The 16169-nt window shown below is 34.3% G+C and overlaps 1 protein-coding gene across 1 annotated transcript; it reads left to right on the top strand.

Annotated features, from left to right (window-relative positions):
* The first annotated feature begins 1332 nt into the window (after positions 1 to 1332).
* eif3eb (eukaryotic translation initiation factor 3, subunit E, b) lies at positions 1333 to 15975 on the top strand. The gene is made up of 13 exons (XM_079592057.1): positions 1333 to 1452; positions 2101 to 2218; positions 3647 to 3764; positions 3881 to 3923; positions 4062 to 4166; positions 5229 to 5354; positions 6734 to 6858; positions 7726 to 7852; positions 8830 to 8931; positions 9892 to 10001; positions 11031 to 11133; positions 13126 to 13260; positions 13672 to 15975. The coding sequence occupies exons 1-13, from the start codon at positions 1363 to 1365 to the stop codon at positions 13708 to 13710; spliced, it is 1341 nt and encodes a 446-aa protein (XP_079448183.1). The 5' UTR covers positions 1333 to 1362; the 3' UTR covers positions 13711 to 15975.
* Positions 15976 to 16169: the final 194 nt, after the last annotated feature.

The following is a 16169-nucleotide window of genomic DNA, read 5'->3' as shown; positions in this document are numbered from 1 at the left end:
TATTGGTTCAAGTTGTCATAACAAAGACATCTCAAACAATGTCACATTTGATTTATAAATGTCATAATTGAGCAAATGACACTTAATGGCAGTTGTCATAAACATGCATACAACCTCCTTCATATTCATGACATGTGTTATGTCATGATTATGAAGGTGTCATGTTAGTCTTATGCACACCCCTTCAAGTAAAGTGTTACCATTAAAATGACACAAATATTGTTTAAAGTGGATCCCATATCCTCCTGAGACCTAAAAAGTGTTGTAAATTTCTTCTTCTTTTTTTCAAATCATTACATTGTTTGGAGTAGCCTAGAAACAAATTGCGAAATAAATTATGAATATATATTCTCAGGAAATGAAAACAAGCCGCGATAATTAAAACAATGTTTTTTTTGTATACATTTTTTTATAATATATTTTTAGGTTCCAGGTTCTATTTTTATTTCTAGGTTCTATTTTTTCTATAACTTGTCCTCTGTAAAACAGCTATAGCTGTTTTTTGTATATTGTATTATATATATATATATATATATTGCATTTTGTATGCATACAGTGCCTGCATTAGGTGTTTAATGTAAATCAGGCTTTTCAGGACTTCGACAGCTCCAAGAAACTTCTTCCTTGACCAAATATGCTCAAACACTATTTTGTACAACGAGTATCAACTATGGTATGAAATATATTAGAGAATATATTTGATAAAGTCTATTATTTTACTTGACATAATATGTGTAAACATGGCCAAAATCTAGTTTTCCCATTTGGTTGTCTATAATTTGCATATTAATGTGTTCCCTGGGCAACATGTAAAAAAAAAAAAGAAAGAAAAAAAAAGTAGCTAGCCTACAACAATAACTTGGCAACATTTTCACATCTCATATTTCTTAGAAATATGAATATGTAATTCTTCTCTATACACTTCTTCACCTAAAATGCCTGATGCATGCTGTAAGTCCTGGACATATAGGCCTATGAAACTGCATGTCTCAAAACAGAAAGTCATATTCTGATTTGAAACCCCACTAAAGTTGTCTTGAGATGTTAAATTATGACACACAATATGAAAATCAGTCTGATTTAAATTATAATTACAAAATATGATCATATTCCCATAAGTGCTGAATTAAGTCATTCAGTCAATAAGCCAAAACTGTGGCTTATAAATGGTCTCAAAGAAATTTGTTAAATGTCATTTACAGAGGAAAAAACTCCATTGCTGGGTCTCATGAGGATATTAACAGTTTAATACTAACAATAAACTAAAGGGAATGACTGAGAGTGTTTGTGGAGTGCAGCAGGTCACTGTTGTCTCTTCAGTGGGTGAATAAAGTTATTTAGAAGCTCATTTCCGTTTCCAAAATGGCGGAGTACGATCTGACCACCAAGATTGCGCATTTTTTAGACCGACATTTGGTCTTTCCGCTGCTGGAATTTCTTTCTGTCAAGGAGGTAAAATATAAACCACAGTAGTGTAAAGTAAATACTTCGTTACTCAGCTATATTCTTAATTAATTGGTAGTCGCTAATCGTGCAGCGCCACGTGTGGCGGAAAGTCAGCTGGTCTGGATATATTATTTGGGTTTCTTATCTGATATTAAATCAGAAATGACCTCTTTATAGGGATAATTGCATTACATATTTATTTGTTTTGTATTTATTTATTTGTTTTGTATTTATTTGTTTAGCAGATCAGCTGTCATACATTTCGGAGCTCCTATCTCTTTTTATTTCTACTTGATATTATTCTTGGACATAGTGTTATTTTGTTGTAATAACACCATGCTATTCTTCAAAGTAACACGTATACCATATACGTAAATATTGTCATTATTAATTGTTTGTGGTAGGCTATATGTTAAAATACCATTACTGTGTGATACCATCACTTGGCACAACGAAAGTAACAGTTAGCCTAACGTTAACTTGTTTGTGGTGAGATGAAAATAATATGCTTTATGTAAGATAGTATTTCAGTGCTTTGACTTTGATGTCTGTTTAAATGTTATTATGATGCCTCTTCAATTTAAAGTCTGTCATATATTCAGAAATCCTGATATAGCCTAGTGCTGTTAAATCTGATGTTTATTGTCTCCTCAGATCTACAATGAGAAAGAACTTCTCCAAGGAAAGCTGGATCTTCTCAGTGAAACGAACATGGTGGATTTTGCCATGGACGTTTATAAGAACCTTATTCCTGACAAAGAAATTCCACATTGTAAGTGTTTCCCCTCTCACCTAAAATAGAGTTAAATAAAAACATAGGCTATCTGTATATCTGGAATTGAATCAAATCGCAAGCTTGTGAATTGAAATCAAATTGGGAAATTAGTGTCAATCTCTAGGCCAGCCAGATATATTATATATATAGGCTACTTATGTTTTGATTTAAGTCCTAAATGTTGATGAACAGGTTAAGTTCAAATGTAATGAATATGTAAAATGTGTAAGGGTGCATATAATTAGCAAAATGCTCCTCTTCAGACAGAGATTTTTCTAGCTAGGCTAACTGATAGGTGTATGGTCATTGAATGGCTTTCCTGAGGTAACTTAAATGTAAGGTAACCTGACATTGTTTACAAGCACTTTTATTGAAGTCTTTCCGCACTTGAAACATTGACTGAGCAATTACATGTAATTAAGATTTTTACATCAAATAGAGTGTGTTACTATACAGTACCTGTCACAAATTTGGATATATTACTATTTGTTTATGTTTTTTATAATAGTCTCGTATGCTCATCAAGCATTAATATTGTGAAATATTATTACAATAAAAATTAATGGTTTTATATTTTAATACTTCAAAATATATTTTATTTCTGGGAATTTAAAGCTGAATTTCCAGCATCATTAATTTAGTCTTCAGTGTCACATGATCCTTCTGAAATCATTCTAATGTGCTGGTTTATTGTCAATGTTGAAAAGAGTTGTGCTGCTTAAATTGTGATACTTTTTTCCAATACTTTTATGAAGAAAAAGTAAAAAAAAATAACACCATTTATTCAAATTAGAAAATGTTTTTAACAATATAAGCTACACTACCGTTTAAAAGTTTGGGCCCAGTAATGTTTTCTTTAAAAAAAAAAGAAGAAATTCATACTTTTATTCAGCAAGAATGTGTTAAATGGATAAAAAGGTATAGCAAAGATTTATATTGTTAAAAGATATTTCTATTTATGAATAAAGGCTGTTCTTTTTAACTTGTTATTCATCAGTTAATCCTGATAAAATGTTCCAAAAAACATAAATATTAGTATTAATTAATGTTGTTCATATACTTAATATTATATTAATATAATTTGTATTAAGCAGCACAACTATCTCCAACATTGATAATAATAAACTGATCAAATCAGCATATTAGAATGATTTCTGAAGGATCATGTGACACTGAAGACTGGTGTAATGGCTGATGAAAATTCAGAAATAAATTATATTTTTAAGAATATAAAAATAGAAAACCATCATTTAAAATATTACAAAGCATTACAGTATGTTCTGTATTTTTGATCAAATAAATGCAGGCTTGATGAGCGTAAGAAACTTAATTTAAAAACATTACAAATAATAATGTTTCCAAACTTTTGATCGGTACTATATATTTCATGTATATTATTACATGTAATAATTTCTCTCTGTGTAGCCTTAAGGGAGAAAAGAACCACAGTGGTGGCCCAGCTGAAGCAGCTCCAGTCTGAGACTGAACCCATAGTGAAGATGTTTGAAGATCCAGAGACTCAGAGACAAATGCAGTCCACCAGGTCTGCTGTCACCATATAACTGCACTGCACCTTGAAATACAATATCTGGTGTGTTTGGTCATGCAAGTGGCTTAACATATGCAAAGTCACTACTAAGATGCACTTTTTTCCCTTAGAGATGGGAGGATGCTGTTTGAATATTTAGCAGACAAACATAGTGTAAGTTTTGCAACATACCTCAAACTATAACCAATTATTCCTTGTTTATTTTCAGAGAAGCTAATTAACAGCTTATTGCATCGTTGCATATTTCATTTTACTGCCATTTTGCGTTATCTCTGTATTCTTCTCCCTCAGTTTCGTCAGGAATATTTGGATACGCTCTACCGTTACGCCAAATTCCAGTATGAGTGTGGCAACTACTCAGGGGCTGCGGAGTATCTCTACTTCTTCCGTGTGCTAGTAAGTGTTCTTGTTCATGTAAGCAAGACTGCTAGTGTTTATCTTTTGTTTTTGGTTAATTTGATTTGTGAAGTGTGAAATTGACTCTGAAATGACTGTCTTTGGCAGAAAATAGAAGCAAATTAATTTGTTTAACAGTGTTTTAACAGTTAAAGTGTTTTGATTTTAATAATTTGCTTGTACAGACAACCAGTAACAGTACCTTGAGATGGTTAGAAAGATCGTTAAAGGAACATAAACAAAAATATTATGCAACTGCTATTTTTTAGATATGCAAAAATAATTTTGCTTATACCAGTATATGTCTGATCTTTTTTTAAATATAATTTATATATTTATTTATTCAAAAAAATATTAGCAGACATATCTTGATATAAGCAAAGCTGTTTTGGTGTTATTTAAATAATTTATACTGTTCAAAAGTTCAGGACAAGTAAGATTTGTAATTTATTTATTTGCAAAAAATCAAGAAAAATATTCAGCAAAGATCTGTTAAATTAACCAACATTTACAATGAAGATATTTATAATGTTACAAAAGATTTCAATTTGATGCTATTCTTTAAAAAAAAATAATTATATATAAAAATAAATGTATAACAGTTTCTACAAAAAATATTGCACAGCAGCTGTTTTCAACATTAATAGTGATAAAAAAATGTTTTTTTGAGCACCGAATCAGCACATTAAAATGAATACAATTCTGAAGGATCATGTGACAATGAGGACAGGAGAATTGTCTGCTGATAATATCAATAATTCAGCTTTAACATATATTAAAATAGAAAACATTTATTGCTATTTAAATTGCAAATATTTATATATATAATTTAGTTATTTGTGGAAAAAATGTTTCACAATGATTTCCAAATAAAATAAAAGTCAGTTGTGGGTTCAAAATTGTGTCCTAACCAGTCGAGACGTGACAATTTTCATCAACGCTGAAGCAACAGTATATCTGAAAAATGTATAGCTGTGGGAGCTGGATCGATGAAATTTCATCGTGGAAATTGGCAGAAAATTGATACCAACAAAATCAATATGTTTTGTTGTCATGTCCCAGGTTCCCTCCACGGACAGGAACGCTCTGAGCTCTCTCTGGGGAAAATTGGCGTCCGAGATCCTCATGCAGAACTGGGAGGCGGCCATGGAGGACCTGACCCGCTTACGAGAGACCATCGACAACAACGTACGTCTGTCCGACATCCTTCAATCCTCTGTCTCCCCTGTATAATAGAAGCTTTGCGGCTGTATTTCATCAGCTGGAGAAATCCAATATCCTTCCCACTGGTTCATTTGCTGTTACCCGTGTTCCTTTGAGCTCACATATAACAGTCTTCTAGCAGACATCAGGCATTAGATCAACTATACACTAGGGGTGTATAGTTTCGGTACAGGGCTTTCGGTTCGGTGCACGTGTGTACCGAATGACTGAATGCAATATTTTGTGTGCGGAACATAGGTACATTTTCGTGTTTCCACACAAACATATTAAGTGGCGGAAGTCTCCGCGTTCAGCGTAAATCCCGCCCTGCAGCTGATTCTAAAGTTTTACCAGTGTTTTACCCGTCGTCACTGTAACCTAAACCAATGAAATAGACTGCAGGGCGAAAAAAAGCTTTTCCGCTCTGCGTGCGCCGCCGCACTCTCCGTTCCGTGTGTGTGTGTGTGTGTGTGTGTGTGTGTGTGTGTGTGTGTGTGTCGGCCCGCTGCGCTCTCTGCTCAATGTTCGAGTCCGTGTTTGCGCTGCGCGTTCTGCTCTGTCGTTAACGGCCCAAACACTCCAATCATGTACCGATCACGCACTGGAAAAGCAAAGTCCGCTCAAATAAGGTGAAATTTCTCAGTAGTACACTTCTATTTGCTGAGCTGGTATAGTTATATATATTTGAGGAATTGCAATTTATAACAGCAAATTGTGCAATTAATTAGTTCATTTTTTTTATCGATTCCCAGCCTTAATTTTTAAATATGAGCAGGCCTACAAGCTGGGATTGGTAATGCTGCACTGTAATCATAGTTATATATTTATATTTTTCATTATATTTTATTATGTGATATTGGTTTGAGACTGAGAGTATTTTATTTAGTGGAGAACTTTGCAGCAGTATTTTATTTCTTATTCTTTTTTTATTTTATATATATGTTATTATATTTTATTAAAAAGTGTTTAAAAAAGTGTAAACAAACTGTTAAAAAAAAGTTTATAGTAATAAACAACCTGCAGTTTAATGTTTGCATTTCTTTCCCTTACTGTACCGAAAATAAACCGAACCGTGACTTTAAAACCGAGGTACGTACCGAACCGTGATTTTTGTGTACCGTTACACCCCTACTATACACACAAAATTGACCAGGATGACATTTACATTGCATCAGCTTTGAGAAGTAAATGCTTGGAATTTTTATTTGCAGTGCAGTTAAAGACGGATGTGTGTGGATTTACTGCGGCCTCGCTTGCTTTGCTAGTCCGTACTAGTAATGTAACGTCAACGATATGACAGAAGGCTGAAGCAACGTTGACATATTTTTAATGAAACCATGTTTTTCTTTCCTGCCACGGTTCAGTCGGTGAGTTCCCCTCTTCAGTCGCTGCAGCAGAGGACGTGGCTCATACACTGGTCTCTGTTTGTCTTCTTTAACCACCCCAAAGGCAGAGACAACATCATCGAGCTGTTCCTCTATCAGCCCCAGTGAGTACGACGACACCAAATTGCCTCTTTGTTATTACAAGCACTCTCAAATTGCTCATTAAAGAATGTAGGAATGCAACACACCACATTTGCATTCACATTTTTGTTGTCACTTGCTAAAGGGACTTGCCAGGATGTGTGTGTTGTGTTTGCATCAATAGCTGGAATATTCACTGTTAATGAGATTTGCTCTTGAACGCGTTATATTTTTAGGGGGACAGTGCTTGTTTGCATGACCATATAATGAGCGTTGCTCAGTCTGAGCACTTTGAAGATGATACACTGTAATTAAAAAAAAAGGAACCAATCAGTTTTTTTTTTTTTTTTTTTGACAAAATATCTTTTTTTCTCATGGTTTATAATTGCCATTGATTTTTAGAGCTACATATCTGTACTGATTTCTTGAATTTATTTGATTCAGTTTCTCAGATTCTGATTCAATATTATTTAATTTTGGAATATTTCAGTTATTGGAAAATCAAAAAATTATAGCCTATTTGTTATTGTTGCTACATAAAACATATACACTACAGTTCAAAAGTTTGGGCTCTGTAATATTTTTTAAATGTTTTTGAGAGAATTGGGTACCAAGGCTATTATTTGATAAAAAATACACAGTTATGTCAAAAATAATGGCAATGCTGAATTTTCAGCATCATTACTCACTTCAGTGTCACATGATACTTTGAAATATACATATTTTTTAACATGATAAATATCAATAAACAATTTAATGCATCCTTGCTGAACAAAAATATACATTTACTATTTTCTGTTTTAAAAAAAACTTTACTGACCCCAAGCTTTTAAACTGTGATGAAGATTTTTTTTTTTTACATTACTGAGGGATGTTTGTCTGTTTCTTAGGTACTTGAACGCAATTCAGACCATGTGCCCCCACATTCTGCGCTACCTGACCACAGCCGTCATTACCAACAAGGACGTGAGGAAACGACGACAGGTCCTCAAAGACCTGGTCAAAGTCATCCAACAGGTTAGCATGATCACCGCAGATTTAACTAGGCGGTGGATTTTTTGAATGGCTAGTGGGGTATATACGGTAGTGATGCCGTGTAAATTTTGCGTGAAATATGGACGCTGCAATGGGCGTGATATGATGTCCAGTGTTTCCCACAGGATTTTGTTAGACTGTGTTTCTCTAGGGGGAATCGGGGGCATAACCCCATATGTTTTTGTACATTAAAGTTAAATTCTTCTTTGAGAGTTCAGTGTGCAAATTGAGCAAAGAAAAAAGTTGGTTAATTGACTTGTACTTTAAAGGAACACTCCGACTTTTTGGGACTTTAGCCTATTCACCTTATCCCCCAGAGTTAGATAAGTCCATACATACCTTTTTCATCTCCGTGCATGCTATAAGTCTGTTTGACGCACCCACCGCTAGCCTAGCTTAGCACAAAGACTGGATGTAAATGGTTGCAGCTAGCATACTAATCCAAGTAAGTGACAAAATAACGCAAACATTTTCCTATTTACATGTTGTGATTTGTATAGTCACAGTGTACAAAAAACAAAGTCAGATGAGACACAGACATATTTTAACCGTATAAATACTGGGAACTATATTCTCTGAAGGCGAAGTAGTGCATCCGAAGTAGTGCATCCGAAGTAGTGCATCCGAAGTAGTGCATCCGAAGTAGTGCATCCGAGCCGATATAGTTTATCTGAGTTCAGGTTGTTTTGAAGATTGTCTTCTTGTTTGTGGTTCAGATGAATGAGCTCACAGATTCTCCTTTGAGGTTTCTATCACGACAAGCATCATCACATTCAATTACGCTCATAAATGTGCTTCCTTTTAAGTATTGATTCAGAGTTTGTGAATTAGCGTCTCTTTTTAAATGTACTCGTCAGAGTGCTTCTTGGGGCGACGCCACATTTATACCCCCGACTTTGGCACTCGCTGTCAAATTAGCACGAGATTAATGTTTCGCTCTGCTTTCACTCTCTCAACAGGAGTCATACACATACAAGGATCCCATCACAGAGTTTGTGGAGTGCCTCTATGTTAACTTTGATTTCGACAGCGCCCAGAAAAAACTGAGGGAGTGCGAGTCGGTAAGATCACCACCCGCTGTGTGTTACCAGGCCTGTCATCCCTGTGATTCCAACTAACACTGTTTCCCTCAGTTTGAGTCGTTTGGAGGCATACATTGAGAAGAACACTCATCCTTTAGCTTGAAGCCATATGTCTATTCATCCACTGCAAATCCCTGTCTACTGTAATTTAATGCTGTTTCCCACTGGGCTTTTCAAAGCCTTTCTGCTGTCAGTTCTCAGACCTACAGTTATGAGGCAGCTCCTCTCTTAGACGTGGCCAGAGGGAGCGTTCAGCATTCAGACCTGTGAAAACAGAATCTCAACTGCCTTTTCAACACCGTTTCAGTTTACGCCTGTGGGATTTGTCTATAAAAGAAAAAAATATATACATACGGTGTATATATTCATATTATAAAATTAATATAGTATTATTATACAATTAATGAACTATATATTTTTTTAATTACCGGTATTATAACATATTATAAACATTTGATATATATTGTATTTTATATATACATATACAATTAATATAATTAATATATTAATATTATATAATTCAAAAATTATGTATAGTTATAATTAAATGATTATAATTTATTATTATTATAAATATATTATATATACTGTATTATATATATATATATATATATATATATATATATATATATATATATACCGGTATATATAATGATTTTAGTATCATTTGCTCAATTCGGAATTCGGAAATAATATACTATATATATACTGTAATATTTTAGACTATTATTATGGCAATTCTGTTGTGAGAAATCACACACATTACTGTAAAGGTTTATTGGAGAAATTTTATTTTCTATAAAAAATATGTTTTTGATGTCAAATTAAGTGACTTTTTATTTTTTATAAAGTACATAGTTCAGTCTTCTTGCCTTTCAGTGGACCATCAACAATATTTACACAACTTCTAAAGCACATCATTGGACATTTGTTTTCAAGGTGCTGGTGAACGACTTCTTCTTGGTAGCCTGCTTGGAGGATTTCATTGAAAACGCACGACTGTTCATCTTCGAGACGTTCTGCCGGATCCATCAGTGCATCAGCATCAGGTAACCCCCCCCTAGGATGAATCCTGATAGACTAGTGTGCGCTAATCCTCTTAGCGCTGTAAAAAGAGCGTAGCGTGCTGCGAGGATTCACTGCGCTGCCAGGATCAATGGACCCCAGCCAAATCTGACAAAAGCTGAGAGACACCACAATGGTGTACATTCTGAATACTGAGCTAAGGATAGCTAGATGGAGAGTACAACTGTTACATGTTATTTTAGTATCATTGAGATACAATTAGAGTTATTTATAGTTGACCTAGGTCTACTAGAAAAGGTTTTCATACTTGAATGTTTAATTTTTTATTTTTATTATTATATTCAATTTTTTAAAAAATTATTACAGCACCTCTCTTTCAAGTCTGTCAGTAACGCTCTGGACTGAGTTTCTCAAAAGCATCGTGAGCTAAGTTGATCTACTTGAGCTTGCGATGCCTTTGGGAAATGCAGCCCTGTTTAGTTCCTGTCTCTTTGAAGTCCCTCCTTCCAAAAAGCGCAGTGTGCTCTGATTGGTCGGCTGGATCAGTGTGTTGTGATTGGTCAACCAAACTGCAAGCGTGTTTCGGAAAAGTCACGGCCCTTACCACACTACTAATGCAACAGAACCAGGCCTCACCACTTTTTATTATTAAAACGAGGAATATTGTGACGTGTTCGTTCACAGACAAATACTCAAGACTACAATCGACCCGTTTCAAGGATTTCAGAAACAGTGTTTACTGGAGTGGACTTTGTTACTTTGCAGACCTTTTTCATGCTCAAAAAGCAACGAAATGCAAAAAAGCATCATTGTTTAAAAGTTTCTTTGAACACCTCTATTTAGGAACTCTGTTGTGTTCACATTTAATCATAGACCTGGTGGTCCATCTTAATTCATGTCATCTGCTTGTGTTTATTACACTGATTGATTTTCACTGAGACTGTTTGAACTCTTGTTTGAAGAGGAGAGCTACAGCTTGTTGTTGACCTTAGGCAATCTCAGCATTTCTCATTTTCTCCCTCTCATCCATCGCTCTTCCTGTCTCTGGACAGCATGTTGGCAGATAAGCTGAATATGACCCCTGAGGAGGCTGAGAGATGGATCGTAAACTTGATCCGCAATGCCAGACTGGATGCCAAAATCGACTCCAAACTGGTGAGCGAGCTTTGGGGTGCAGAACACATGTCCAAACACAAAGCCCATTCGTTTGAGACGCACTAGACGCCCTCTGACAGTGAAAGAGGGCTTTTTGTTGGTACACTGTTTAAATATGGTACACATAGCCTGAAGCAGTTTTTTTAGTCTTGCGTTAATTTTTTTATTTTTTTAGCTCAATATGAACCTTAAAAGGGTTAATTCAGCCAAAAATCAGTTACGCACCCTCATGTTTCAAACCTATCATTTTTTTTGTCAGCATTTTTTACAAGTGGGCTTTCATTTGATAGCATTATTTAACATGAACTTAAAATGAACAATACTTATGCACCATTTATTCTTAGTTGATAAAAATGTACTTTTAAAATTTTAAAATCAAAATGTTAATATTAGATATTAGATTGTAAACTAACATGACCGAAGAATGAACAACTGTTTTTTATTTTATTAATTACCAATATTAATGTTAAGTTATAAATGTCATAGTAATATATTGGTCATTGATAGTTAGTGAACGGATTTATGGTTAATGGATTAACAAATGGGGCCTTATTGCAAGTTACCCTTTTCTTTTATTTCGGTGTGACAATGTCGGTTTAGCAGAATGTCCAAACTGCTCTTTCCCATTTTACACAAGTAAAAATGTACAATAAAGATAAACATTAATATTAGTAAAAGCAACTTTTTTTATAGCTTTAACTATTAATCTAGGTTTCTGTAATTTTTTTAACATTCTGTTATTCATTGGTAGTTCATTTTGTTCATAATACAATAACTAATGTTAATTTATTGAAGTGTTAAAATTGTTTTTGTTGAAATTATCATTAAGATTAATTTAAAAATATGAATTGTTTCACGTAAGCTATTGCATTAAGTATTGAATGTTATTGTGAAGTGTTTCCAAAAGAACATACAACTTTATATTATACATTATGAATGTTATATTCTTCTGGAGTCGTCTTCATGTTAGCAGTACCTCTCATAAATGTATTCCTTTGTGCTTGTGCATTTCTAACTTGCTTTCACGACGAGTCATGCCTGGTTTGACATCTTTGACCATTGTGTGCAGTCAGCGAAGTTTGAATGTGTGCAAGTGCGTAAGAGATTTTAGATCTACAGGGTAAGACGGAAACATGAGCGTGGCATTTTTTTTTTGTATTGGTTGAGCTTTTTAACTATGGAGTTTAAAGGGAAAAGCAACTCGTTTACTTGCCTTTCTTGTGTGTTTGTCAATGAATAGTGCTTTTATTGCTGATATAGGAACAAGGGGTGTGTGGTATTGACAATATGTACTATGTACTATTATGTACTGGATTTTTACCTATTATCTGCATTTTTACCTAATTAAATGTAGCTAATGCATCATTTATTATGTCAAATTATTACATTTAATCAATAAGTTAAATTACAAAAAGTAATTCAGGGGACCTTTTACCACATCTTAAATAAATGCATGGTTACAAGTTAAAAATTATAATTTATTGTTTTAATTGAACCTTTTAAGTTGCAAACATTATTTTGTAGAGTTCTGTTGACATAATAATGTTGATCATTACCAGTGCATCAACTTAATATCATCTGTAAGTTAAACTCAAATTTCTGTTAATTGGCTTTTTTTTAAATTAGGTTGTAGTAACTTAATGAAATTCTCTTTAACTTCGGAAATTATTATCCCCTAAAAACTCATAGGCGTGTTTTTTTTTTTTTTTCAAAGTGAGGGACATACTCCATAATGTCAGATTGCACAACAATTACGTTATTATCATAGACGATATATTTCGCACACCCCTAATACGAACTATAATTTAGTAAAAGAATAGTTCTCTGAAGTTTTGCAAGTCACTTTAAAACCAAAGTGACTGAAGCCCCAAATCCCCTGAAGCCTTTACTTTTTCATTATATTGCTTAGAAAAGTTATTTGATAATTTATAAATGCATTGTTTGAGTCTTATTCAGTACACTGCTCCTCTCTAATGGGTGTTTTCTACTCAGGGTCACGTGGTGATGGGCAACAACGCCGTGTCGCCGTATCAACAAGTGATCGAGAAGACCAAGAGCCTGTCGTTCCGCAGTCAGATGCTGGCCATGAACATCGAGAAGAAGATCAGTCACAGCAGCAGGAACGAGGTACCAGACTCAAAGCAAACAAAACGGGTTGTAGTAATGAGTTTTTCCTTCAGACGGGCCTCATTGGGATCATTACCGTCATGAAATGAGTGTGCTGGGAAACTTTTGCTTTAAAGCGTTGAAGCATTTTTTCCTTAACTGAACATTAACCAGCATTAGCTGGCATACAGTTCCCCTAAATATCTCGCACACTCCCAAATCAAGGCCCAGAACTTATGTCAGCAAAGCAATTCATGTCATGTCTCTTCTGCTGTCCTGTATTTTGCTTGCTTTTCACTCTGGAGACATTGCTTGAGTCAGAGCATTTTAATTATTTATGTCAAACACATTTAATAGAAATTGTTTTGAGTAAACTTCTGCTCTATATGCTGCATCTTTTATGCCACTAATGATCCTCCATTATCTTTCTAGACACCGAACTGGGCGGGTCAAGAAACTGGCTTCTATTAGACCGGAAGCACAAGGCAAAGAGTGGATTTACTGTTATACTCCTCAACCTCATCTTAGTATTTAACTAACATTTTTTTTATCTAGCCATGTTTTATAATAGGATCATTCTACGAAAGACTGTTGCCAACATTTCCAGCATGACAAAGCTATGGAGTTTCGGTATGCTGTTGTAAATAATGTATTCTGTATGGAAGGATTTTACCAGGCAAGTTTTTATGAATTATTCCAGTTCTGTGTAATCTCAAAGGACTTTTTTCTTTTTTTCTTATGCGAGTCATTGTCTTGAGCATCATAACTCCACAATGAAAGTGTGTTTTTGAACACATTTTCAAGGATCCTACAAATCTGAAATCTTTAATGGTCAAAGGTAAAGTGTGTAATTTTGTCATTATTGGGCTTTCCAAACGCTCCCTTATTTCTACTATTGTTTGGTCAAACAGCTCCTGCTCCAGTCTAGTCTTTTAAGCCAATGTTTGTCTTGTGAGACACTTCAGCAACATTTTTAATGGCTAGTTTTCTGTGCACAGTAAAATTGGGATGGGAGAAACTACACACTTCACTTTTATTTCTCTTTATTTTTCACTCCATCACCATGGTTCCTACAGTACTGAAATATTAGAGAATTTGAAAATGTGTGACTTTCAGGCCTGGAAAAGTTATGCAAACGAATAATCTTGGACATTTCTGTAACTAATATACACATACTGTTAAAAAAATTTGGGGTCTGTAAGATTTTGTAACTTTTTGAAAGTCTTATAAGATCACCAAGGCTGAATTTATTTGATTAAATTGTGTAAAAAATCAGTGATATTGTGAAACATAATTACTATTTAAAATAACTGTTTTCCATTTGAATATTATTAAAATGTATATATTTGAAAGTGTTATTTATTCCTGTAATGACAAAGCTGAATTTTCAGCATCATTACTCCAGTCTTCAGAGTCACATGATCCTTCCGAAATCATTCTAATATGTTGATTTGCTGCTCAAGAATCATTTATTATTATCAATGTTAAAAACTGTTGTGCTGCTTAATATTTAATATGCTTAGGATTATTTGATGAATAGAAAGTTCAAAATAACAGTATTATTTGAATGCTTTTATAACACGACTTGACTGTCACTTTTGATCAATGTAATGCATATGTGCTGAATAAAATGATCAATACACGGGTTTCTGTGCAACGTCATAACGTAGATGCGCGCGCATCTAAGAGGCAGAAAGCGACAGTCTTTACGGCTATATCTAGCAGAAGCAGAGATGACGCGGAGCTGTTGTGCTGTAAACTAACCTAAATGCATAGGGTATGTCATGTTTTTATGATTCGCAAACTTAGTTGGACAATTTCATACTAGTCAACTAACTAACTTTTTACATAATGTTATATTAATATGCAAATGAAACACAAGCAAACAGATCCAACTCTGAAATTGCAGTTTATTATTGAGTCAACAAGAATTTACAAACAATGCGAAATCTACGTTAATTACAATGTTCTTTTACAGAACTCGGCATAACATATAGCGGTCTTGCCTCTTGGATGCGCGCGCATCCGGTATTGTTTGTATACAAGAAACCTGTGTATTGCTTTCAAAACAAAAACTTGCGGACCCCAAATATTTGATCAATTGTGCAATTTTAAGTAACCGTTCTAAATGTATACGATCATCACAGATGGTGAAAAGTAATTTCAAATCACAAATTCATTGGTCATACATTTTGGGAACCCAGAATCAGTTCTGTAATGAAATCCTTTATTAATTTTCAGCTCATGTTTTATCCACTAGGTGGCAACAGTGACTAACTTTTCCACCACTGTTTGGCTAGTCACCCATAGACGGCCACAAACCATTCATTACCAGTTGCATGACTGATCATCTCCTCTTTTAAAACATTCTTGATTTTGCAGTGTTTACAAGCTGAAACCTAGGAATGTTGGGCATCTGTGTTTGATTTTGAAGGGGACCAGGTAATTTTGGGCTAGAGGTTGAAAACACAGGATGTGTGTTGTCAAAGAAGCAAACCGCGATGGAAAGATCCTGTAGTGATTCATAAATTACCAGCTTCTTCTAAATAACAGACTTTCCTTTGGTTATTTTTATGCTTCATCCAAAGTCCAGACAAAATGCTTGTGGAAAGTGTGTGTTTTGTACTCACTGAATGCATGTTGTTCATGGAAGCTGATCTATTTGGTACATTCATCAAAATGGTGACTGTATATATATACCTTTCTGTAAAATCATCAAATATATTTTTGAATGGGAAAGAGAACAATGTTTTGTCATAAATTGTGGACTTGCTTTTTATTAACAGCTACGTATTAACATTTAGTTATGATATAATGCACTTATTACATGTTTTTGCATAATACCTGCTTGTAATTACATCCAAATGTTGACCCTTTCCTTTACCCTTTAACCCTACCTGTCCCATACCACCAAACCTGTCCCTGATCTT

The sequence above is a fragment of the Phoxinus phoxinus genome (assembly GCF_949152265.1).
Source record: "Phoxinus phoxinus genome assembly, chromosome: 19".
Classification (NCBI taxonomy): Eukaryota; Metazoa; Chordata; class Actinopteri; order Cypriniformes; family Leuciscidae; genus Phoxinus; species Phoxinus phoxinus.
Note: the sequence above shows the minus strand (reverse complement) of the source record. Positions and strands in the feature narration are given on the sequence as shown.